General features: G+C 44.7%; 1 protein-coding gene across 1 annotated transcript; it reads left to right on the forward strand.

The window, feature by feature from the left end:
- Nucleotides 1-23,235, forward strand: TNN (tenascin N). Its single transcript, XM_074152081.1, has 16 exons — nucleotides 1-412; nucleotides 1,431-1,808; nucleotides 4,322-4,585; nucleotides 5,469-5,654; nucleotides 6,188-6,277; nucleotides 8,316-8,579; nucleotides 11,538-11,801; nucleotides 12,777-13,040; nucleotides 14,477-14,740; nucleotides 17,354-17,484; nucleotides 18,014-18,146; nucleotides 18,984-19,135; nucleotides 20,154-20,250; nucleotides 20,933-21,100; nucleotides 21,947-22,110; nucleotides 22,688-23,235. The coding sequence occupies exons 1-16, from the start codon at nucleotides 1-3 to the stop codon at nucleotides 22,832-22,834; spliced, it is 3,378 nt and encodes a 1,125-aa protein (XP_074008182.1). The 3' UTR covers nucleotides 22,835-23,235.
- Nucleotides 23,236-25,082: the final 1,847 nt, after the last annotated feature.

Below are 25,082 nucleotides of genomic sequence, written 5' to 3' on the forward strand. Positions count from 1 at the left end.
ATGGATTTCCAGAGTTGGCTTGCTTTCCCAATGGGAGTATTGCTGTGCTGTGCTTTCTGGACATCTGCCATTCAACAACCTACATCTCACAACTGCACCAGCAATGGTCAAAGAATATCCTTCAGCCACTCCTACAAGATTGACCTGCCCACATCCTCTCAGATTAAGGTGGAAGCAGATCCATTACAGCATGAAGACAACAGTGGGGTGCAGCTAGATCCTGGGGAGGCCGAGGAAAATGAAGAGCAGAATATAATCTTTAGACACAACATCCATGTGCACGCACCCAAAGGGGACTGTGAAACTTTGGCCCACTTTAAGGATCTGCTTGAAAGGATGGAGAAGCTTGAGAAAGAAGTGGCAGAGCTGAGAGAAGTTTGTAGCCCTCAAAAGTGCTGTGGGGGAAGCCAAGGTAAGTAACAATTGCAGTATCTGCTCTTACTTCCCAGATACAGCTTATTTACTGCAGAGATTTGGGGACTGGAATCCGTTTGTCAAGGTTATGGGGGTTCTTCACAAGTGAAATGGATTGAGTCCTACAGATGGGGTGGTGCTCTGGTTTCTATGATGTGAAGGTCCCAAAATGCGGTAGTACATACCATTTCTGGAACCAGCGCAGGGGAAATCTCACCAAGCACGTCCTAGAAGTGGAAGGGAACAGTTCCCAAGTTTCACATAGGTGGAAGGATTCAATGGTGGAATTTCTGGGGGAGGGGAGAGTGGGAGATGAGGGAGACGCTTCTTGTTGCTGTCTCTTCCTTTCTTATTTTTGTCTCTAGAATTTTGCAGTTGTTGAGAATTTGTCTTTTTATTTCCTTGTTGATAACTGACTCAAAGAAGAGCAGAGTTTCTGGTGATGATGTTTTGTGGTGGCCGCTAGCTCTGCCTGTGATCAGAGTTTTATACCGCATGGTTTCTAAGAGAAGGTTTAACAAACTGATGTTGTTAGGGGAATGGTGACAGGAATAAGTGCGAAGTCTTTGCTTACATGAAAAAAAAAAAGGATGTATACCAGATGAGAATAATGTGCTCTCCATTTTTATAATACCTGTGGTGACAAATGGTGGGCTTAAATTACAGCCAGGAAGATTCAGGTTAGAGGCTGTGAAAACCTGTCACATTGACTCTCTGGGGCAGTTGTGGAATCTGTATTCCTGCTGACAATGGACAAATGTGTTGGGAAAAGCAAGGGTAGAGCTGGTCCCTTCTTGGACCTGGGACAGATGGACAAAGTGACGTCTTCAGGTCTTTTTCAGTCCATATTTTCCAGCAATATTTGTGCTTTCCCTTTAATGACCTTGAACACGGTTTTGTACTACCTGTCTATTGCTATGTTCCTAATTTTTCTTTCTTTTTTTTTTTTTTTAATTTATTTTCTCTCATCTGTGTGTTACACTTGCTGTTGTGCATCCTGCTGCTGCTCTGTCCAGGTGTGTCCCATTGCAGTGGCCATGGGACTTTCCTCTTTGAGACCTGCAGCTGTAAGTGTGACGAGGGCTGGGAGGGCAGCGACTGCTCCCGCCCCGCCTGCCCTGGCCAGTGCAGTGGCCATGGGCGCTGCGATGGTCAGAAGTGTATCTGTGATGAGCCTTACTTTGGTGAGGACTGCAGCCAGCAGCTCTGCCCTGAGAACTGCAGTGGCAATGGGATCTGTGACACAGCTAAAGGGGTCTGCCAGTGCTACAAGGAGTTCATTGGAGAGGACTGCAGCGAGAAACGATGTCCTGGGGACTGCAGTGGCAATGGGTTCTGTGACACAGGAGAGTGCTACTGCCATGAAGGCTTCTTTGGACTCGACTGCTCCCAGGGTAAGACATGCCTGTGAGTTATTTCTCCCTTCTTTCCTTCATTCTGAGTTTCCCTCTCTACCTCCCATAAACATTTGGTTAATCCCATAGGTAAGCCAGGCCTGGGGTTACCACGTTCCTCTCTGAGTTCCTGTTGTGCTAAGGATTGCTGACTGGTCCTTGTTTTCAAGAATTGCCTGGAAAATGTTTCTAAATTGAGGAAAGGTGGAATCAGTTAATGGTAGCACTAGCACAAGCCTATGTGTAGCAGCTGAAGGAGAAGACAACCCAGACAGCCAAAACCTTCCCCACCAGTACACACAGAAGGGAGGGGGGCCAATAATGCAGAAGAATGGAAGCTTGCAGTGGTCCAAAGGCAAATGGTTCCTGTCTCAGCGTCTGTAGCCAAGCACTCCTCTCCCATAGCTCTGAAATTGCCTTTTCTGTTCTAATTTGCTTTAGATTTCTGCATTCTGGGAGGTTTACACTGAGCACTGTTTTTGTTTATTTATTATTATTACTATGGTTTTTATGTGTCTCAGATCATGAAATTACATATTTTGGTGTATATTGCCAAGGTAACAGGAACGTCTGAACATCTAGATGTTACTGTCCAGCATGCAAGAGTATAATTAATGGCTTGCAATTCCTTGTGAAGTTTCAAACTAGAGGATAAGGACACATTGAACAGCAGGTATCTGCCTGTGCTTTTTCTGGACTTTGTTTACTGGCATTCCAAAATAGCACTGTGGGATATTTGAAGATGAATAAACCAACAGTTTAAAACATGGGTATCCACAAAAACAGTTGTTTGGTATCTCAGCACAATATTAGTTTAACCAGGAAGTCTGTGTGTTGGTGCTGTAATTAGGAAATTGGAAAGGAAAACAAAGAGGGACTTTTTGCTGTTCCCAGGGGAGCCAGGGTTCCCAACAGGCCTCCATGTGAGCTCTCAGCCCAGCGCTGGATCTATAATTGTGCGGCTCATTTCCTGCTTGCTTTGGCCATTAGGACCTCAGCTGGCTTCTGGATGAGAAAGTGCCTGATGGAGAAAGATTGATGACAGAGCAGAATGCAAGATGGACTCTGGAACAGCCCACAACCACCCATCCTCCTAATTCACCTCACCAATTAGTGCTCTGTCTGTGCTCACTTCAGGCTAGGAGGTCTTCTGCCGTCAGGGAGCAACGGGAGGTGGTTTTCAAGGGTTACCAAGTCCAAGCAGCGCCTCCTTCCCCCTCACACCTTCACAGGGCCTCTTCCCCCTGCTCTGACCAGATTGGTTTTTGTCCAGTTCTGAAGTGCTTGCGTTCATCATGTTGTCTGGAGAAGATGCCTCTGGTATATCTCAGGACAGAGCAAGAAAACTTCTAAAAATAGATCTCCATGGGTTAGAGAGTCACCGCCTTTGCAACAACCCCTCTTCAAAACCTCTTGCTTGGAAACACGAGCTGTCCTAGGCATTGTCCTAAGCAGATGATATTAGTTTCTTATGCCACATCTCTGCTTTTCAGAGAGGCAGATACCATCCTCTTCTGAACTATGCTTAGACAAGGGATAAACTACACTATATGTATTTAGGTTCTTGAGTATTTTATTGCAAAGCTGGGTTATTCAAATCCAGCTTCTGTATCACAAGGAGAGGGAGGATGAATGTTCTCACATTTTGTACAAAGTTTTCATCAAAAGCAATGGCATGCACAAATTGAGGGTGGAACTCGGTGAGAGCTGTGAATTAAGGGAATGAATTCTGCCTTTCAAGTGAGAAGAATCTCATGATGTTGTCTGACCTAGTCTTGCTGATGCGTGCCTTTTTACAGGTACTTCCTATGTATGTTTTGCTATTGGTTAGTGCCTGCTAATGAAATATGGCTTCTGAAAGGTTTGATCAGTTTATGATGTGCTTGCTTGTAATTAAAATTAGGTAAACTTTCTGACAAATGTTCTACAGGACTGCTTTCAAGGCCTGCTTCCAGACACTGATGATTATCTGTCTGTCTTGAGGCAAAAAGGTTAAGGCACTGTTGGTGTCGTGAAATTTAATATGTGCCACAGATTTGCCCAGATCTCCTGCAAGCACCAAGTGTAAGTTTCTATCAGCATAAAAGCTCAGTTTTTTACCTCTGCCATGGAGAAGCTATGTTCCCCGCTTCTGGGGACCAGTTGATGTTTTGAAATAACTGAGTGATACAAAAAGAAGGTTTTGCCTTTTCTTTCTCTTCCTGGAGGCATCAGAAGGGACAGCTTTATGAGATAGTTTTCCTCATGCCAGCGTGGGTTTAGAAGTTGGAAAGAAGAGTCCAGGAAATTATTGTATTTGTTACTGACTGAAATGTTCATTTGTTTTTAATGATATGCTGTTGGGCAGAAAGAAATGGATAAATCCAAGATAACCACAGACTGGGAGTTCCAGTTCTGTATTATCTCTGTAGTCAAAATAAGTTTGAAAAAATTTCCTGCATGGCCATGTGAGCCCTGGACCAAATGCTAAGACATCATCCTCATTGCAATGTTTTTCTTTTTTTCTCATCTAGTGCTTGCTCCTCAGAACCTGCAGCTACTGAACTCCACAGAGAACTCTCTGGCTGTCAGCTGGGATCAAATAATTGATGTAGATAATTACCTCCTTAGCTATTACCCAGTAGGGTATGAGACACTGGTGAAACAAGTCCATGTGCCTGAAGAGCAGTTCAGCTATGAGATTGTGGGTCTCCACCCTGGCACTGCATATAATGTCATGCTTCGTCATGTGAAGAAGGGCTTTGCCAGTGAGCCCAAGTACCTAGAAGCAAGTACAGGTAGGAGCAGGCAGTCTTTTTCTTTCCAGTCAGAAGTTGTAGATCCTTAAAGTTAAATTCAAACAAGTGGAGCAAATTGTTTGGCTTTGCAGGTTTGTAACATCCTGTCTGAGCTTGGGAGAGCACTTTCTCCTCCCAGTCAGTTTTGCCATTTTTCTCTCTGGAGAATCTATTTACAGATACATATTGTTGGGGCTGAACATATTGCAAATTTCCTATTTCTCCCTTTATCTTGTCCAAATCCTGCTTGCATTGACACTCCTGAATTCCAGGGAATCCATAACGTTGCCTACTGCAAGAAGCAGGAATGGAAGCATATAAGATAAGGCCAGCATGTTGTTAATAACACACTGTTCAACTGGATGCAGAAAGGACATTAAAGTAGGCGGGATGTCATTCCTAGGTACTAATTTGCCAAACATGCTTGCAACAGCAAGTTTTCTTCATAGTCTCTTCCCAGGACTGGATGAGCCTGGTGTTACTGGGGTTAGGAGGCTGGGTATGCAAAGACTGCATATTTGACACATTCTTTCTCTCTCCAGATCTGAAATGCTAGTTTATTAGCAGCTGGTGGTATGCCGTTTGCTTGCACTTGGCAAAAGCGGTGGAAAGTTTGGTTATTTGACATTTTTCTTACTTCTAGCACAACAGGTGGGAGCTAAGAGCCAAAAACCTCTTGAGTTGGAGCGTTACCATGCATAAAACTAAGCCTGTTGAAATAATGATTGTGCTGTATTTGTTTAACAGTTTGGCTTCAGGAAAGCAACTCAGGTCTCACAGCAGGCAACTGGGGAGGGAGGGGAGCTGTTTAGCAACTTCCTATCTTATATTCATCTTTTGGTGCTCATCCTGCTTCCTCATGGCCCTCTGCTGTCCTTCCCAGTCCTGCCTGCACTCAATGCCATCTGGATGATGGAGGAAATGGAGCACTCCCTGGAAGTGGAGTGGGAGAACCCATCAACAGATGTGGATTATTACAAGCTGAAGTTCAGGTCCCTGGTGGATATGGATGAGAAGCAGGTCATGGTGCCCAAAAGCAATGACCCTAAGAGCAGACACATCATGACCGGTGAGTACTTGTGGGTATTCCAAACAGGGCAGGAACAACTGGCAGGAGTGACTGATTGTCAGACCATAGTCCAGAGACAATTCTTCTCTTGTGTGTGAGTGGCTAGTGCTCCTTCAGCTTGTGCCTGCTGTAAGACAAGGTGAGATCAATTGGCATTCTCCTATCCCATAATAATAAGTGTCTCCACAAGGACAAAGCTTCTGTGCTCTGTGGATAGCAAGTTTCAAGGTATATTCATTCAGCTTTAATTCTGTCCTTGTTAGGAATAAAGTATATTCTATTTCAGAGCTGGTAACACTCATGTTAAGGAAATCCTCGCTTTCTGTCTATGTCAATGTATGCCCTAATGGCAAGCCTGGACCAAAAGTGCTAGCGAGGCATTCCCAAGACAAAAGGAAGTTAGATAGAAATCTAAACTTTAAGTTCTTCTCTGCTACAAACCAAGAACTGGGTAGACTGAACAAAACAGATTTATTTAAGAAAAATTACTGTCTTTCTTAATTGTTTATAATGCTTCCTTTTACTTTTTGTAGGCCTGAAACCTGGCACAGAGTACGAGGTCACCGTCATACCTGTGAAAGACAATACAGAGGGGAAACCATCCTCAGTGAGTGGTAGGACTGGTACGTGGAAAGAGGTTTTTTTTGGTTTGTTTGGGTTGGTTTTTTTTTGGTTTTTTTTTTTTTTTATGATAGTGACGTTTCTACAGCATTCGGAGACAGATCTGTCAAGATCACAGCACGAAAAGTGTACAGTTGGCTGCTTCTTCATGCATGACCTGCAACCAGGTCTGTTTATATCTTGTTTAAGCTTGTCTACATCATCTATTAAACACTAAACCTAGCCCTAGCTGAGTCTCTTGCTTTGGTTTTAAACCTACAGTAACTTCACCCCTAGCTTGACTAACAGCTCCAGCCAGACACAGGGTAAGTGTAGTAAGCTGCCCTCTGTATGGAATAACAACCCTCAAACGAGCTCAGAGCCAGGTCCAGCAGTAACTCAAAGTTTGCCAGTTTTTGACTTCCCTAACTCGATCATTGACAGGATAACCTCACTTAAACCTAGCACATATGATTTGCTCTCTGGGTATGGCCCTTCCTTGTAGTTTCTCTGGGCAGCTGCCACTCGCTGCCTCACAGCTATTAGCTGCTACTGCTTTGTTTGGTCTCTAAGCCCAGAAGCAATAAAGAAGCGGACAAGTTCTTCTTCCTTCCTATATTGCCAGGTTCCAGCATTATTTTTCTGTTCACCAGACTGAGCACAACAGTTGGACTGAGGAGCAGATCAGCAGAGTGTTGCCAGGCCTGCATTTCCACTGCGGGATATAGTCCCAGTGTGGTCTGATACACCTGCCCCCCATGGAGATGAAGTTGTGCTTGTCCAGCGGGCTCCACAGTGGCACAATCCTGGCATTTCTGTGGTAGCTTGAGTCTTCACCTCTTACATGTGAAGGGACTGAAGAGCCTTCATCTACTTGCTGGCCCTTAGAGGCTGAAGCTTTGGACTGCTTTGTCTTGTAACAGAGACCCAGTCATAGTCATCTCCAGCATGGGGAGGGCACAAAAGCATCTTTAAGCTGTCTTCTGCTCTGATTGTGTGCCCAGCACAGCTCAGAAGGCCTGGCAGATGCTACTGTTACTTTAGTGCTATTTTTCCTGTAACTGGCAGCTTGCATTCCAGACCTGAATGTTAAAGCAGATATGGAAACCCTGTTGGTTCATTGATGCTTCAAGATCTTCAAAAACATGGCAGAATATATGAAGTATTATATTGAAAATAAGACCTTCAAGAATTTTGAACTCTCATTCTACCTGTAAGATTCTGCAAACTCTGAAATCCAGCTCCCTTTACAAAAGGGTAGGCGTGCTGTGTCCAAAGACTGAAAAATTCCAAATCGGGCCTGGTATTCCTGGGGTTGTCTTGTAAATTATTCTATTAAAAGAAAATTGCTTTAAACCAACAAAACCTATAACCTCTGCACTGCCATTGCAAGGCTGCTTTTCTTCCTCGCATAGACTGATTATTTGGAACGCCCTTAGCTTGTGTTTTCAAGCTGTTCCTCACAGACTTGGGGGATGCAAAACTTCTTAGAAAGGAAAAACAAATCCACAATGAGTCATCCTGCTCATATTTGTATGTAACCCCTGGAATTTAGGAGCTTTGACTAAGACAAATAGCAGCTATTGCTACCACTAAACTCTGATTCATCGCCTAAAATAGCAGAAGCCTTGGGGGAGTCTGAGAGACAGGTCTGCAGGACAGGCAGAAAAGGAGGAGCAACAAATGGCTGACTGGAGGCAGAGAAAGGATGGGGCCCATACTTGGTGCTGTGAGGAGGGCAAGCAAGAAGGTAACGCTCAAGTCGGTAGCCATGGAAGGTGAGGCAGGTGGCCTGCAAGCTCTTCCTGCAAAAAATAGTGAAAAGTTTCAAATAAATGGTAGAACAGTCCTGCTTTCTCCCCAGTCTGACTATGCTTGTTTCTCCTGGATGCATGCCTTTCTTGAGGGGCTGTAGAGGGAACCTGGGTGACTCTGTGTTTTAGCTGGCCAAAGCAGCAAGGCAAAAATGAAAGAAATGTGTGTGTGTGTGTGGTGACAGGTATCGCAGTGGTTTAATTCAGCTGGAATTTCCTAATCCTGCACTTTGAAATGTTCTCTCAGGAGTTGATAGCCCAACCAATGTGGCAACTGACCAAGTGACAGAGGACACAGCCACTGTCTCATGGAATAAAGTTGAGGCTCCCATAGACAGGTACATGGTGAGATACGCCTCAGCTGATGGAGACACCAAGGAAATAGAGGTGGGAAGTGAAAATGACATCGTCACCTTACTGGATCTGAAGCCAGGCATGGAATATATCATCCACATATGGGCAGAGAAGGGACCCCAGCGGAGCAAGAAGGCAAGCACCAGAGCTGTGACAGGTAAGTTTTAGCAGCAGCAGAGGGAGCTGAGTTTGAGTTTCAAACTCCATAAATTTAATTTTATTTATTTTTGTAAAGCTTCTCCTGCTTTGCACCGGTTTTTAGTGAGGCAAAAAATTCCTGTCATTCTTACTAGTGCGTCTGAACAGGTCTCCAGCTCAGCTTCAAGGCTCTTTGTTTTGAGTCCTGTTGTGGACAGGCCTTATGGCAAGGCACCAGTTACTGTTGATGCAGAGAACAGTGAAACAGTCTCAAAACTGAAGCATCATAACTGGCATGTGTAATTCATGCCTTGTCTTTAAAATGCCATAAACAACCTCCAAGCTTTTCTTTGGTTGACTGTTGTGGCCTTTCCCAACAGGACAGGGAGCTCATACACATTTTGCACAGAGAGTTTGTTAAAAAGGTAAAACAAATTTATTGGGATTGTGGGATCATAAAGTAAGGATCATGTGGAGAATCAAGTCTCTGAACAGAACATTTGGTCGCTGTCCTTTGGTGGCCAGGAATTTCCACTGGAAGCGTGCTTGCAGCAGGGTCTGCAGCCAGATTGGGAAATGCCTTGAACTACTGTTTTGCTCAGTTTTTATAATCCAGCCAGCCATGGTCCAGTGTGGCTCTGTGTATAGGAGCAGTTTCTGCGCTGATTTACAAATGTCTTATCTATGTGCAATCTGTACTTCTGCAGCAGAAATTACGTAGAGGAGCATTTGGGATGCTCCACTTCAGGATGTTAACCAACACATTTAAGCATATAAATCAGACTAGACACAACAGGAGCTGCCTCAGGGAATTTGTAGAACTGTCTTAAGTTCCCACCCAGAGGGGATTGGTAAGGATCAGTGAAATGCTTAATCATGAAGATCAGTCAAACACTTACTTTTAAGTTGTTCCATTGTCTCAAGCCAGCCCATGTTCTTGCTGATACGGGTGACTTGCTGGGGAGCTCCTGGACCACCCTGGGAGTTCAGGAGTTAAATGGACTGCAAATGCATACAGGCACAGCCCATAGCCAGCTGCAATGCAATTATAGCTAAAGAACAAGCTTGATTTTCATATCATTTGATTTTCATATCACTCAAGAAAATAATTCACTTGATTTTTCTTGCCACAGGTGAGAATCTTATACTGCTAAGTAGCTGAGCTGTGATTATTCAAATACACGTTCCCAGTCTGCACCGCTCTAGGGTGACTCAAAGGAGCCTCAGCATATTTCATTAACATTAGAATTAATGTATTTCCATCTCACAAAAGAGGTGAGATTAGCACACACAGGTGGAAAATCACAACTTTTACCATAGCGAATGTGCGGTAAATCATAGTGCAGCTAAGCTGGTGTGTGGTAAATTACAGTGTAGCCGTCAGATGGCTCTGCATTTGTGCCATGGAGTTTAGAGCCTTTAGCAGAATAAGCTAGAATAAGAAATGCTGTTCCAATAATTCGGGAGGCATCTGCAAGTCCTTCATTACTCAGGCTGCTGAGTTGTCTTTAGCAGTTCAGTGGAAAAAAAACAACCAACAAACCCAACACAAAAAACCATGCTCTCTGTATAGGTCATGGGCTGTTGGGCTGTCCTTGAAGGGCCACATTCCTGCAGGCTGCTTTGTGATAATGACTTAAGGATTGTGAAGTCTAGCGTCATGTTTTTGTCCCTGAAAAGGGCAAGGGAAGGATTGTGGTAATGGGAGGAGATTGAAAGTGGCTTTTTTTCTGTTGGAGAATGTGAAAGTAGTTCTCGCTGTCATTGCCTGGTTCTTCACCCTCAAACCTTCTCTTAAGAAATTGCCAGTGTAGTGTCCACATGGTGGCCAGATGGCTGACAGATGACACAGTCACAGGCTCCTGAGATAGGGTCTGGCCTCTGATAGACAGGTACTTGGTGACATACAACATGACTGATGGGGACACAAAGAACATGGAGGTGGGGGAAGGACAAGAGCGTCACTGCTCTGACAGGACTGAAGCCAAGCAAAAAGTATGTCACCTGCCTTTGAGCAGAGAGGGGAGCCCAGCAGACATCACAGCTGTGACAAGTAGGAAGTTTTGCTTTAGTATGAAACAATCTTGTCCCAAGAGAGCTGCATTTCAGACAGAGATCCTGAGCAGGCAATTTTATTTTTGGGTTAATTCCCAGAGCACCCCGGACAAGAGGTTGTGGTCTTCAGAAAGCAAGAGAAAGTAACGCCCATATTCTGCACGGGCTTTCCTTTCTGCCTGCGCAGGGTCGGCTGTGCTTTTGTTGCCAACAAAGAGCCCTGCTGTTGCAGCTGTGAGGAGGAGACCTAGACCCCAGCTGAAGTACCTCGGAACTGGGTACCTCCCAGCTTTGTAGTTCAGGCCCATCCTTGATAAGAAATAAAAGATGAGAAGTGGAAGAAATTGGCTGGACTCTTGAGGGGAAGGAGTGAGTGTAGCTTCACCGGGACAACTCATGTTCTTCGCTTCTAACTGTTCCTGCAGAAATCAACAGTCCAGCTCACCCAGCGCAGGGGCAGAGGACTTGGCCACCCTGGCACTGACATATAAGTGTGTATAACAATGCATCAAGAATGGTAGGATTTGCAGGCAGTTAGCCCCCTTGTTTTATCCCTCTTGCACTGTATCCAACAGTATAAAATGATTTGGGGCCACAAATGATGATATCCAATGGGACTCGCTTAAGTGTCAGTTATTTATACTGCATGATCAAAATATGGTTTGTAGCTAATGATGAAATTTCTATTAGGCTTACTGGTTTGAACTGGAGAATTAAAACAAGCAAGCTTTTGGACAACCAAGCCCTTTTTAGGTCTTTGTGCATAGAATCATTTCCCAAAGCTCATCTGTTTTTCCAAATATATTTGACAGTCTAATAAAACATACTACCTCTGCCTTATAAAATCTTGTTGTCTGTGTCTTTTAGACCATTGTGATTACCATATACTAAAACTTCTGATCATTATGACTTTTACTTACAGAAATTGACAGCCCAACTCAGCTGTTGACTGACCAAGTGACAGAGGATACAATTACTGTTTCCTGGAACAAAGTCCAGGCTTCAATAGACAGATACAGAGTGAGCTACGCCTCGGCTAACAGCGACACAGAGGAGAGAGAAGTGGACAAAGACAAGAATGTCACCACCTTGGCAGGACTGAAGCCAGGCATGGAGTATACCATTTACATCTGGGCAGAAAAGGGAGAACAACAGAGCAAGAGGGCGAGCACTGAGGCTGTGACAGGTAAGAGGGCGATAGGTTAAGAGTATAAGTTACAGCCCAGCTTTGCCTTAACACTGAATAAGTCCATCCCAAGGCAGTTTCATGGCAGAGGGAGATTCAGGCTTAAGACATCAAGTCTTCAAGTTAGTGCACCTTGCTGTGAAACTTATTCAGCTCATCACAGAGAGACTCTAATTACCTGTATGTACTACAAATGGGCTGTGTTGTAATTATTAATAGGGATTAGGGAAAATGAAGCCTTTGAAGCAGTGTCTCATGTATTTGTATAGTCTTGTTTTATTCTGGTTGGTTAGTTTGTTTGTCCTTCATTGTGGAATAGGGAAAGGCTCACTTCCTTTTTGCAGATGAAGAAATTGAAGTGCAGAGAGATTAACAGCATGCAGGATGCTTTTTCTTGCAATGGGATGATTAATCCTTGTTCCTCAGTTGTTCTTACCAGGACTTACTTTCCCCTGTATGGCCAGTCCTGTGCTGGTTTGTAACAACACTGTAAAGCTGAATGTCTGAATCGATTGCAAGCTGTTGCAAGCGTTAACAAGACCCATGCTTTAGGTCAGGGACTTGCTGAAGGAAGATGAGTAAATGTGTACCCAGGTCATCCTGGTATCTTAACAAAAAAATCTTTGATTGTTCTCTCACTTTCTGGACAGATAACATCTATGCGAGCTTTAGAGGCTTGTGACCGTGAGAAAAAGAGAAAGTAACAATATCGTGCTTTGCAAGGGTTCTATTCTGTCCAGGTCAGGACTGGCTGTGCTGTTCCCTCAGAATGCTTCTGTATGAATTAAAGGATTAAAGACCCCAGTCAAATCACTTCAGACCTTGATACCTACCAGCTTTGTGGGTCCAATCAGTGTGTAATCAGAAATAGGACTTGAAAATGGAAGAAACTAGCAAAGCCCTTGAGGGGAAAGAGTGTCACAGTTCAGCCTGACTATGACAGTCTGTGTTCTTCACTTTTAACTGTCTCTGCAGAAATTGACAGCCCAGCTCACCTGGTGACTGACCAAGTGACAGAGGACACGGCCACCATCTCCTGGGACAGGGTCCAGGCCCTCATAGATAGATACATAGTGAACTACACTTCTGTTGATGGTGACACAGAGGAGATGGAAGTGGGAAGGAATGAGACTACCACGACTCTGACAGGACTGAAGCCTGGCATTGAATATGTCATCTTTCTCTGGGCAGAGAAGGGAGCCCAGCAGAGCAAGAAGATCAGCACTGAGGCAGTGACAGGTATTCCAGAGAATCTTTGTGGTTCTATGTTGCACTATGTTGTGGAGGTGATCTCAATTTCTGTCCTGTTTTTTTTTTTTTCTGGCCTCTTGCAGAGCATATACTAGACACTGGTTTGTCTTGTGGTCACCTATGATGAGGGGACATCCATGCTCCAGGCACCTTCAAGCTTCAGATAGAGTCGGTGCCAAGTCTAGAGAACTTTTAGGAATTATTACCTGCTCTGTTAGTTCAGAAACTATCAGCCCAATGTGAGCTTCACAGCACTGCTAAAGCACTGTGGTCCTCACTTATCAGCTTTTCCTGCTCTTTTTGGTCTTCAGGTATGCTAAGCTTTGCCGGTGTGGCTGAGCTCTGCCCCACAGTAGACACTACTGCTGTTGAATCCTGCCTAGACTTTGGATGGTTCAACTAGTGTTGCTGATAAGAATGGTATTTATCAATGAATCAAGACTTAAAAGGAAACATCCCTATGTTAATAATCTTCTCCCAAAACACGACAGGGTAGAAGATGGTTTGAACCTGATAAAGTCTCTTAACTATAAGTAATTTCCTTTGTATAATCAAGGCTTTTGCTTACTGAAGCTGCTTGCTTAGTTAGACTAAAGACTGACTGTTTGGCAGAGGACACTGCTAGCATTTCCTGGGAATGAGGGAGAGGTGGGGTAGGATACAGGTCTTGCTGACCTGATTAGTTTGAAGGCAGATGTGCTGTACATCATCTGTGTGTGGGCAGGGAAAGGAAGCAAGCAGAGCAAGAGGGCAAGCACAAACACTCCCATGGGTGACCTGTGAAAATCTTGGGTTGGGATTTTGCAGCTATGGAAGGATGGAATTAGCTATGATTATGTTCACCTTTGGCCACCCCTTTTGCTAAGGCCTTCTTCCCTCAGTTGTGCTGTAGAGAAGTGTTATGCCTTGCTGGCACTTCAGAAGTCAAAAAGAGGTATTTGTCGGGGAGGTGAATAAAGGGGAGCAGAGTGTTGGTGCTGCCTCAGTCTCTCACATCTTCTTCTCTGCCTCAGTGTACCCAGTGTCGACGAGGACTCCAGGGCTGTGCACACTCCCAAATAACTGGATAATGGATCTCTCTTGAGGCTGTCAGACCTAAATTCTTATGAACATTAAATTTCAGTTGGACCTTCTTCTGCACAATCACTCTTCCCTGAATCTCTGCTTGATAATTTACTCCTGAGGCCTCTGTATGAAGATGGCTGTGCCTCAGTGCCTTACCTTGTCTTACTCCAGTTCTGTATTGTCAATAGCAAACGTGGTGATTAGCCACTGAGACCCAGAAAAAGCTACAGATGAGTTAGTCCATGTCAATCTTAGCTTCCTGAGGGTAGGATCATGGGGCTTAAGAGAGCAAAAGTTTTAAGGGGAACACATGTGTCTTTTAGTTACCCATGCTTTCTACTTTGCACTTTATTTTTTAGGAGTGGACAGCCCAAAGAATCTGGTAACTGACCAAGTGACAGAGGACACAGCCACCATCTCCTGGGATAGTGTCCAAGCTCCCATAGACAGGTATATGGTGAGCTACACTTCTGCTGATGGGGACACCAAGGAAGTAGAAGTGTGGAAAGACAGGAGCGTTACCACACTGACAGGACTGAAACCAGGCATGAAATACACCATCCATCTCTGGGCAGAGCTGGGAAGCAAGGAGAGCAAGAGAGTGAGCATTGACCTGCTGACAGGTAATTGTGGGCAGGAGGGAAGTGAAACTGGGTAGAAGGACCCTAATCCTTTGTTATTTTACATTTAATCATCTTTCTTCGTATTAGAGGGTAATGAAGATCTACAGTAGTAAACCCGTTCTGGAGATTCAAGTGTGTGAGTATAGGCTACCATAATAGAGACTACTGTTAAAGAAGACACAGATGGCGTAATATAGGAGTAATGGCAATGGATGGTACCCAGCTTATTTCACTAGTCTGTAATCAAAAGCAAGCGGTGCTTCGTGTACTGCTATCAAGTTTACCAATAATAGAGGTTTAACAGCCATAGTTAAACCATTTTAGAATTGGGGACAGTTAAAAATAATGGCCTGCCCTTTGACTTGTGACCTTAGACTGGTCCTAGGAGGCTGCCAAGCAGGCTTAAATCTGTCCTGTTCAGTCAGCCATAAGGATTACGGTGTACTGGGAACATTTCAGGGTCGGTCCATATCCATTGGCCTTGCTAATGTCCTTTTCTTAGTTTACGAATCATGCTGGTGTGAGATAGAAACACTGAAGCTTGGATTTAGGGCAAGACGCCAAGCAGTTCCCCAGTGCTTTGAGGTCGAGGGCAGCTGACGGAGACAAATGGAGATCTCTTGAAGCCAAAAGACTGAACCTGTGTGGAATTGGAAATGCATGGAAACTTTCAGCAAATTGAAATGTTGGGGTTTTTTTGAACTGGAATGAAAGTGGAGACACCTGGAGATTTTACATGAAGGGAAACTGCTGTGAGAGGGAATGCATTTAGCATTAGTAGGGATATTCCTGAAACATCTGCACAAAAAAACCCATGAGGTGGTTGTTTTGTGGGTTTTTTTTTTTTTTTGCATTATATTTCCAAGAGTAATGGCACCTCTGCAAAAATAATGCAACTTCTGAGGGGGAGAAAAATACATTTTCTTACTCAAGGTGATTATTCCCTAGCATTTAAAATGGCTGTGGCAGGGAGCTTTTCTCTGGTGGTCTCCTGCACCCAAGGAAACCGCTGACTGGTCTTCAAAAGCAGTGCTGTGAAACTGTAGGAGTCTCTAAGGCTGCTCTTCCCATCCCTTGCTTCTCGTTATGGATTTGGTACCTTTTGGCTCCCTCTTCTGTCCAGCGGGAGGTATACATGTAATGAGCCACGCTTGAGAAGATTGCTGTGGTGTTTTTCTTAAGGCAATTGTTTAGTGGTCTCCAAACGAAGCATGAGTTCATTAGATAATGAACTAACGCTTAACTTGGAGCCTAGTGATAGGTGGTCTACAATTTTATAATGAATAGCCAGTGTTTTAAACAACATGCTCTGTGAACACTGGTGTTGCTATCCCTGTTGTTCTTGTATTCAGTGTTTTGATTCTTTTCTGCCTTTGTATCTGTTTTAAGTGGTAACCTTATACACGAGAGCAGTGTTTCCTGGGAGAAACCACTCTGCTCCACTCTTCTCATTATCTAAGACAGACATAGCTTGGCTTTGTCATCTTCTGTGGCCTTTTCACAACTGTAATATTTCACTGATGCATTATAATTACTGTTGTGATTATCCTCATAGCACTCTTCAAGGTCCAGGAAGTGTTGTTGCCTGGTTTATATGGAGAAGAACTGAATCAATGGACAAGTTAAATGACATGGCCGTAGTCCCCTAGGGAGGTCTATGGAAAAGTGGGGAGTTAAGTGAATTATTCAGTTATAGTTTGCTGTAAACTCAGGTGTACTTCAGGGTTGGAGCATTATTCCCTGAAGGCTAGTACCACTCACCAAGATCCTTCTTTATAAAACTTGGAAAGCCAGACAAACTTACTCCTTAAATTGTCTTCCTTAAGATGTTCCCCAAACACCTGAATATAGCAAGCACAGGATGAGAATTAGGGAGAGGCTTCTTGATTTTTGTTACTTCCAACTAAGCTTTGGAAATTGCTTTTATCCTGAGGAAAGTACTGCAGCCCTGCTGTGGGTATCTCATAAGACAGATGCTTTTTGACAACTGCTGTGAACTGGCATTGCTTAAAAATAATTCTGTTCTTCTCCTCATGCTGAACTTGGGCAGTCTTGACTGCACAGGAAGTCTGGCTTAGCCTTTGATGTCAGTGAAGGAGCTGGTGTCCCACATACAGCACAGTCTAAACCATAAAGCTGTGGGCTTCTTTGTATTCCTGCATTTATTAAAGAAGGCTGAAACATGACAACAATAAAGCCTGCAAAGTCATTCTTCATCTGCAGTAGGGAAACGAGGGGTAGGGGCTCTCAGCAGACCACACATGGGCCATGCTCCAGGGTTAGGACATAGAGTCAAACCTGATCTGTCTGTGAATGCTCATCAGAGATGAGCCTGATGGAAGCTTCTCAGGGAGTCGTGTCAGGACCTCCTCTACCCTGTACAGTTGAGCCAATTGCAGGGCTCACAAAACATTCTAAACCACATCTGTAGCAGACCTTGCCATGTTTGCTCTAGGCTTCCACTGCTTCTTGCTAACTGTGAAGGTCACTGGGTCACTTCAGAAGTTCCCAATTAACAGGATCAGGCATTGAAAGCTCAGCCCGAGCCCTGCACTGCAGTTGCTATCTTTCGTTTGTGCAATGGGACTTGACTTTTCTTTTCTTTTTCAATAGAGATTGATCCTCCCAAGAACCTCCGTATATCAGATGTGACTCATTCTACTGGTGTGGTTACCTGGACCCCTCCTGCAGCACACATTGATGGCTACACTCTGACCTACCAGGGTCAAGATGGCATGAGCAAGGTACAGCTAATTCCTCAGCCTCGCAGACCCCACTGAAATCACCCCTATGATTTTGGGTTCTGCCAGTTGGATCTTGTGGGTATATGGTTCACAGAAAAACAATTTTGAGGGGGAATTTATGCTATCCACTGCCCAGGGAGGGAGAGCTTAAGGAAGGAGATGTGCTACTGTTGTGAGTAGAAGCTATGGAGGAGCTTTGTGAAAGTGGAAAACCTCTTCCCAACAGACTACCATGTGCAGAGAACACGTTTGCTTCTTCACTTTTCTTTTTCTAACTTGATATTACCTGGAAGGGCAGCACTCACTAGGATAGAGTATCCTCAGTGTCCTAACAGTGTATCTTGAGACCTTGCGCCAAATCTTCCCTCTGAGGAGATGGACTCCATGTTTCAAGGATATACAGTGAATGTGCCTGTCTGAACTCTACAAGAAAAGCCCTTAAATACATATGGAGTATGAGGCACTGTGGTCAAGAAAAGCTAAATAATATTCAGAATTGGATTGATCTTTGATGTGTTTTATTTGGCAGGAATTACAGCTGAGTCCTAGTGAACAACGGTTTGTGCTGGAAGGACTGGAACAAGGAGTGAGGTATACTATCTTTGTGATGGCCCATAAGGGAGATCGTCAGAGCAGAAAGACAGGCAATACCTTCTCAACAGGTAGGAGTTGGCCTTGGTTGTTGCACTTTCCTTGTGCTCTGCAGCTGTTGTGCTTTATGGTAGAGGTCAGAGGTAGAGTTGTGCTACAGATGCACTGGGAAACTATGTGATCATAAGCAAACCATCTAGTGAGTCAATGATGTGTCTCCTGGCTGGGAGTCCATTCTAAGCCACACCATCTGGAGGCTTGGAAACACAACAGGATAGTGTGAATGGATATTGCCCACACTGGTCAGTGCTGCTTGGCAAACCTTGCTATCCAAGCGCGGGAGAAAGCCTCCTGGTGAGCTGCCAGTGGGCAGGAGAGATGATGATACGCTAGAGATCTTTCTGCACCATCCTAGTAATGGTAAGGCACAGCTGTTTAAGTACTGTTGTGGGATTGCTTTGCTGCCCAGGTTGTTTTCAGAGGTCAGGAAATGTATACCAGAATGGCAGCAAATCAAACAAAAACTTGCTGTGGGAGCCTCTTGTACTGTGCCAGTGCCCACAGGGATTGCCAGTTGTGGACAAATTGTGAAATGCAGAGAAATTAAAGTCCCTGTTTACTGGCACTCCCACTTTCACAAAAAAGGGCTCCACTTCCTGCTCTCACTGCAACCCAGGGCTGCATCTCTTGCAGCTTCTGGGGACCCTGTCCATGTGCCATCTCCCAGGCAGTGGGGAAGGCTGCCGGCAGCAACTTGCTCGTGCAACTCACTGCGTGAGTGCACAGCAGGTTTCTTTACTTTTCTTCCAGTACCATAGTTAGGAGATTGTTAAGGGTGTGAAATGCTTCCTCCAGCTCTATGGCCTGCTTTGCTGATGTGAAGTTTTTTGCCGCCTCTGTTCTCACAGTTAGCTTCCTCTACCCGTATCCCGCGGACTGCAGCCAGACGCAGCAGAATGGAAACACCTCCAGTGGCATTTACACCATTTACCTGAACGGGGATAGCAGCAGGCCGATGCAGGTGTACTGTGACATGACCACTGATGGAGGCGGGTGGATAGTGAGTGATTCTCTGCTCCTTACTGTTTGGGTTTTTTTTATGAATGTAATCAAGTGGACCCAGTACTGGTACTGGTCTTTGCTCCACTGCACTACTGTGTTTCAGCTCCTGCCTTGATGGAGGGGCATGTTTTAGGAAGGGTGGTGGATGCTGATGTACCCCCTGAGACTGTCAGTAGGAATGCTGTGGGAGGCTCAAAGGCTTTTTCATTGTTTGGTCATGAATGCCACAGAGGATTATATTATTGCTGATGTATAAGAGGGTGCCTTCAGCCCTTTCTTAAGATGAGGTAGTATAGCTTAGCTTAACTGCCTTTAATAATGAGTTAACTAAGCTATATTATCTCATCCTGACCACAGTATAAGGTTGCATGTATGGACAGTTAATGCAGTTCAGCTGATGCCTGTTAGTATTTTAAATGCTAGTGCTGTGAGCATGCACCTGGACCCTGACCACACAGTAGTTGTTGAATGGCTCAAGGGAATCTGGAGGCAGAAGCACAAACGCTTTGAGGTGAGGAATGCGTATGAACGTAAAAGAGTGAGTCGGAGGTTCTCTGATAGCTGCCTCCCTAAACGACCAAATAAAAATATCTTTATTCCCTTTTTACCTTTAATTTTCAGTGATAAGTGACTTTATTCACTGAAATAAATTGCTGCATGTTACTGCCTAAGTCCCTCTGAATTTAGTGAAGTTTAGAAATCCACATGTCCCTGTGGATCTTGTCCCTAAGCTTGTTATGTTTAAGTGTTTATATCATGCTTAGATTTGTGCTGTCCATAGGCATTTGTGGAAACTAAACTGTGAAATTTGTACAGCTAAGTAAGTATTCACTGCAGTCAGAAAATGGAAATGGATTCCCGTGTGTACCCTGCTCAGGTGCAGCATAACATCAGCTAGAGTTGAATGCTTCCCCTTTTTGTCTGCATTTGAATCAGGATGAGCGTTTCTCACCCCCATCTTCCCTGTCACTCCTCAGCCTGTCATGAGCTCTCACACAGCAATTTTTGCTTTGCAGGTGTTTCAGAGGCGGAGCACTGGCGAGTTAGACTTCTACAAACGCTGGAAAAATTACGTGGAAGGCTTTGGAGATCCCACTGGGGAATTCTGGCTTGGTACAGTACAAGGGTGTGACCAAGTAAAGAGCTGAAGATCAGCTTTGCAGAAGCACAGGAGTGCTGAGATATCCAACTCCCCGAGCCTGCAGTCTAGAACTGTCAGCATTTTTGTCTTCCCTAGAAGTGCTGGTGAAGCACTGATGCATCTCTAAAGGCGTGCTAAGTCTTTCCACTGGCATGTTTGGGCTTTGGACTAGTCTCAGAGCAAGCCAAAGTCTGCTTATTTCAGTTTATTTCAGGCTTGTGTGTTCCTATGAGAGGAAAAAGAAATAAATTGCATTTATGAAAATGCAAAGTCCAGGATACTACACAAAACTTGGTGTGTTAGGTCATTTTTATCTGTCTTGTTCTGTTAGAGAACTCTGAGTAGATCAGAGAGTCCAGCACTAAATAGGTCAATGTCTTTGGAGCAAGAGTCTTTAAATGTTCTGGGAAAAATAAAGTTGCACTACAGCCAGTCTTGCACTGGTTTAGGCTGTTTGTTTTTTCTGATACTGCTGTCTCTTGCCAGAAAATGAGATAAGACAGAATAAAATTGGCAAATGTCACAACAGCATCAAACAGGGAAGGAGGGAGGCAGGAAATAGCTCATTTAACCAAAATAGTCGCAGGGTGAGAGTCTAGGACTGCAAAGGTGAACAGACTTTTCCCTTTTAAGAGTAATTCTTTTTTGTTCTAGGCCTTGACAAGCTGCACAATCTCACAAGCAGCAGCCCCATCCGCTATGAGCTCCGGGTGGATTTGTGGACAGCCAGTGAATCCGTCTATGCTGTCTATGACTTCTTCCAGGTTGCCTCAGGCAAGGACAGATACAAGCTGTCGGTGGGGAATTACAGAGGCAATGCTGGTGAGGAGTGCCTTATACTTGTGCTGTCTCTGCTTTGCACAGGGAAGCAAATGCTGGGACCTGTGTATTTTTTTTTTTTTTGCCAGTAGCATGGGGGCTCATTAGATATTAGGAAGAAATTCTTTACTGTGAAGGTGGTGAAGCACTGGAACACGTTGCCCAGGGAAGCTGAGGATACCCCATCCCTGGAGCTGTTCAAGGCCAGGTTGGAAGGGGTGTTGAGTAACCTGGTCTAATGGAAGGTGTCCCTGCCCATGGTAGGGGGATTGGAATTAGATGATCTTTAAGGTCCCTTCCAACCCAAACCATTCTATGATTTTATGATTATGTCAGATTAGATCAGATGTAGTTCTCTTTGAGGAGAGAATGGGAAGACTGAAGAGAGTGAGCCCGTAGGCCTGTCTCCTGCTGAAGACAGGAGAAAGTTGCTTTTTCATGGTGAAGAGAGGGCTCTCTAACTCAGTGAAACATCAGCTGAAAAGGCAGACTGCGAAGCATTTCCATGAGGCAACGTGCTGATGGGGGAGCAACTTCTGGGGCTCCCCAGCTGGAAAGTGCAAAGAACGCAGCTTTTGCTCAGTGTGGGAGTTGGCTCAAATCCTTACCACTGCCGTTGTGTCCATAGTCTTCCACTTATCCTCTTGCCATTAGACCTTCAACTGGGGGGATCCAGCCTTGGACATGCCCTCTAACAGCAGCCTTTTAGAAATTATTGTCCAGACCCATTCTGTGCTGTTGCTTTTCCCCTGACAAGCCTGCTCTGTTCTGCCTGAAGGGTGTATAAGCCCGTAGGTTGAGCAACTGTGGTCTCTTATTCCTATTCTTGTCTTTCATTTCTTCCCTTAGGGGATGCAATGACCTACCACAATGGCTGGAAGTTCACAACATGGGACAGAGACAATGATGTGGCTCTCAGCAACTGTGCTCTGACACACCATGGTGCATGGTGGTACAAGAACTGCCACTTGGCCAACCTCAATGGGAAATACGGGGAGAGCAAGCACAGTGAGGTGAGTGGCAGAGCTCTGTCTGGTGGTCAGCTCTTCTCGCCAGCCTTGAGAATACACATGGGGGAAATGTCTCTCCTTGGAGCAGGAGAGATTGCCCAGGCTATCCTAACTCATTTAATTTGAAAAGAAAATGATCCATAAGGAAACTTAGAGCTCTTACTCTGTCCTCCTTGGATCCAGAGGACTTGAGCTCATGGCCCCCTGATTCTTGTGGTCAGAGATACTTGAGGTGGAGCTGTCTTGATTTCTGAGGGGAACACATAAGAGAACACTCACTAGGAGCCATGCTGGGATGCTGGCTCACTGTCTCATGTAGCCTATACCTGGACCTTCAGTGCATGTCTTGGTGTGCATCTCATTGCACAGGCTTACTTTGGGCTTGAAGATGGCTCAGTCCTATTGTGTTCCAAACTGGGTAGAGATTTGATTTATATTAGGAGTGTCAGGAAGACTGATTATAATTACAGTCAAAATCTGGTGAACAATAGCATCTCTGTGTATTGGAGGGGGGCAGCAGTAGACTCCCAACACCTAGTGTGGGTGCTTTAATAAAAAAAATTCCTTGGTCTTTTCCCAGGGGGTGAACTGGGAGCCATGGAAAGGCCATGAATTCTCCATCCCTTTTACCGAGATGAAGATCCGTCCTCAGTCTTCCAGTAATGAGCCAATTCTGGGGAGGAAGAAGAGGTCTCTGTCAGGGAAGAGTAAGAAGATCAGGGCTTAAATCAAACTCTGTGCAGAGTACCCAAAGATTCGGTATTTCTTAACAAAGTTAGATTCAGACAGCTTTCTCCAATACATTGGAGACAATCGCTGACCAACATACACAGAGAGACCACTGGATTTGCAACCTGCTAGCCTGCTTCCAGCGTTTGGAGCTCCTGATGGGTGATCTGTCAGAGACCGGGAGGGGGCTTGTGGAGAGCATTCAACTGGTAGCTCCCCTGGTTGACTAAACATGACAAGGACCTGCTCGATCCAATGTATGCAACTTCTATGAACTTTACATAAAACAAGTCTTAACACATGATGTTGTTTCTCAAAACCCAGGCTGCTGACTTCTGAATCCTGTCCCTTTCTGGTGCCATCCACTTCAGACTTAAAAAAAAATAAATTTGATCCCACTGAAAGATAATATCTCTTGATTGACATCAGAGAGAGCTTTCCTGAGACCATCCTCTCTCCCTGTCTTGGTCTGCGGTCCTCTTCAGCCTTTCCCCCCATAATTTGGGGCACATTCCCTACTCTTCCTCCATTCAAAGAGCTGGGTTTTAGGAAATGTTGTCCGGCTGCTGGCAAGGTTCATTAACCCAGGTGAGGTCTGTAGTCTAGGTTCTTCAGCCTCCAGTGTTGCATCTCTCCAGGTGATTTGCTCTATGTTTGGCTTGTCTCTTCTTGTCTCCCAGCCCAAAGAAAGGCCTGAGGAGACATGCAGTGAATTAATATTCACACTCCTGGGTGAGGCCCAGGACAGGGCGAGTGTAAGGGCTATACTCTTCCAAGCTTTGCTCACCATCCCAAGCCTGTCTCTGCATACTGCTTCCCTAAGAGGCCACTTAAGACCATGAACAAAAATCTGTATGTGACTGTCCCATCTGTCACCTCCTGCTTTTTCATTCGCAGTGTGGTAGGTAGTGATGCTGAAATTATAATGCTTGTCATCCGCCTCTAAAATTAATATCTCTGAGTTAAACCGATCCTGCACGCTCTCCATCACGCTTCTCTTTCAAACTGTCTGCAGATTCAGGGGGGAGCCAGTGAATGGTTTCACATTTGGCTGCTTTTTTCCTCACAGCCATAAAGGTGAGTTTTGTTTTCTTTCCCTGAGCAGATATTAAAATTCTGGACCACCAGCTACAGCCGGGGAAGAAGTATGAGCTCACCAAATTATGCTTGCTCAAAGGCTTCCTTGTCTGAGCAGATTGGAACATGATTGTCCTATGTCTTAATGGCCTTTTTTATCCCAATGCTAAGTTGAGTAATACATTTTAAAGAATCCTTCCCAGACTTTGGCAAAGCAATAAAATTGCAAATAAAGGAGGTCTTAAAATATTTCTGTCATCTTTGCTTTGGGTGGCAGAATTCTTTTTTTCCCCATTTAAACTAATCCTTCTTTACAGAGATACCTAGGCCCCAACTGGGGCTGTGAAAATTAGGCCTTTGGAGTCTGCTCCAAAACAGGGATGGGGACTATGTGATTTCTTCATGACTTAATACTGCAAAGCAATTAACCAGTCTGTGGCTGCTAGGACCTGGATGGGGGGAGCTAGCTAGATGGTTGTCTCTCAAAGATGAGTGCTAAATTCTTCATAGTACTTTTAAGGCTGTGCCTCTTGTGTGGATGGGCAGGCAGAGACTCATCTGGGCTGCGTTAGGATATCCAAGCTGCGGTATGGGGGAAGGAGGAGAGTAATGGAGGGAGAAGGGGAAAAGAAAATGATACTTCAAGTGTTTTGCAGGCTCTGCGCTAAGAGCATGAGAGAAGGACACAGGAAAATGATGAGGGTTCTTTACTGTGGTGATTTCTCCCCACTGCCCGCTTATCTGTAGGCGAGGACAGGTTGTTCAGTTGAAAGGCACAATGTAGACATGAGGAAGGTGACGGAGGGGGACCAGAGGACTAGCCTCAGAATCACAGAATCATCATAGTTGGAAAGAACCTCTGAGATCACCGAGTCCACACACAGCCACTCTAAAAGTAAGTGTATGCTCTAAAAAACAGCAGGTGTCATTCTGCCCAGCAGCTTTTTTCCTGTGTGGAAACAAAACACGATCCCTTTCTAAAAGCTGATCTTACCTGAGAACAGGGAATATTCTCTTAAGCTTTGAACTTTGTATTTCAGAGGTAAAGGCAAATAAGACACCTTATTTACAGTTTCTGAGGACAATTGACTTGACCCTCCTAATTATGGGCCTCTCTTTCATGAGGAAGGACAGTAAAAGTGTCAGCAGCTGGAAAGCCATTGTGGTAA

Source organism: Numenius arquata, chromosome 8 (assembly GCF_964106895.1).
Source record: "Numenius arquata chromosome 8, bNumArq3.hap1.1, whole genome shotgun sequence".
In the NCBI taxonomy this organism is placed as follows: domain Eukaryota; kingdom Metazoa; phylum Chordata; class Aves; order Charadriiformes; family Scolopacidae; genus Numenius; species Numenius arquata.

Coding starts and splice junctions, on each gene's coding strand:
- TNN (XM_074152081.1), top strand. CDS start 1: ATGGATTTCCAGAGTTGGCTTGCTTTCCCAATGGGAGTATTGCTGTGC. Junction 413..1,430: donor GTGCTGTGGGGGAAGCCAAG/GTAAGTAACAAT, acceptor TGCTCTGTCCAG/GTGTGTCCCATTGCAGTGGC. Junction 19,136..20,153: donor CTGATGGAGGCGGGTGGATA/GTGAGTGATTCT, acceptor TTTGCTTTGCAG/GTGTTTCAGAGGCGGAGCAC.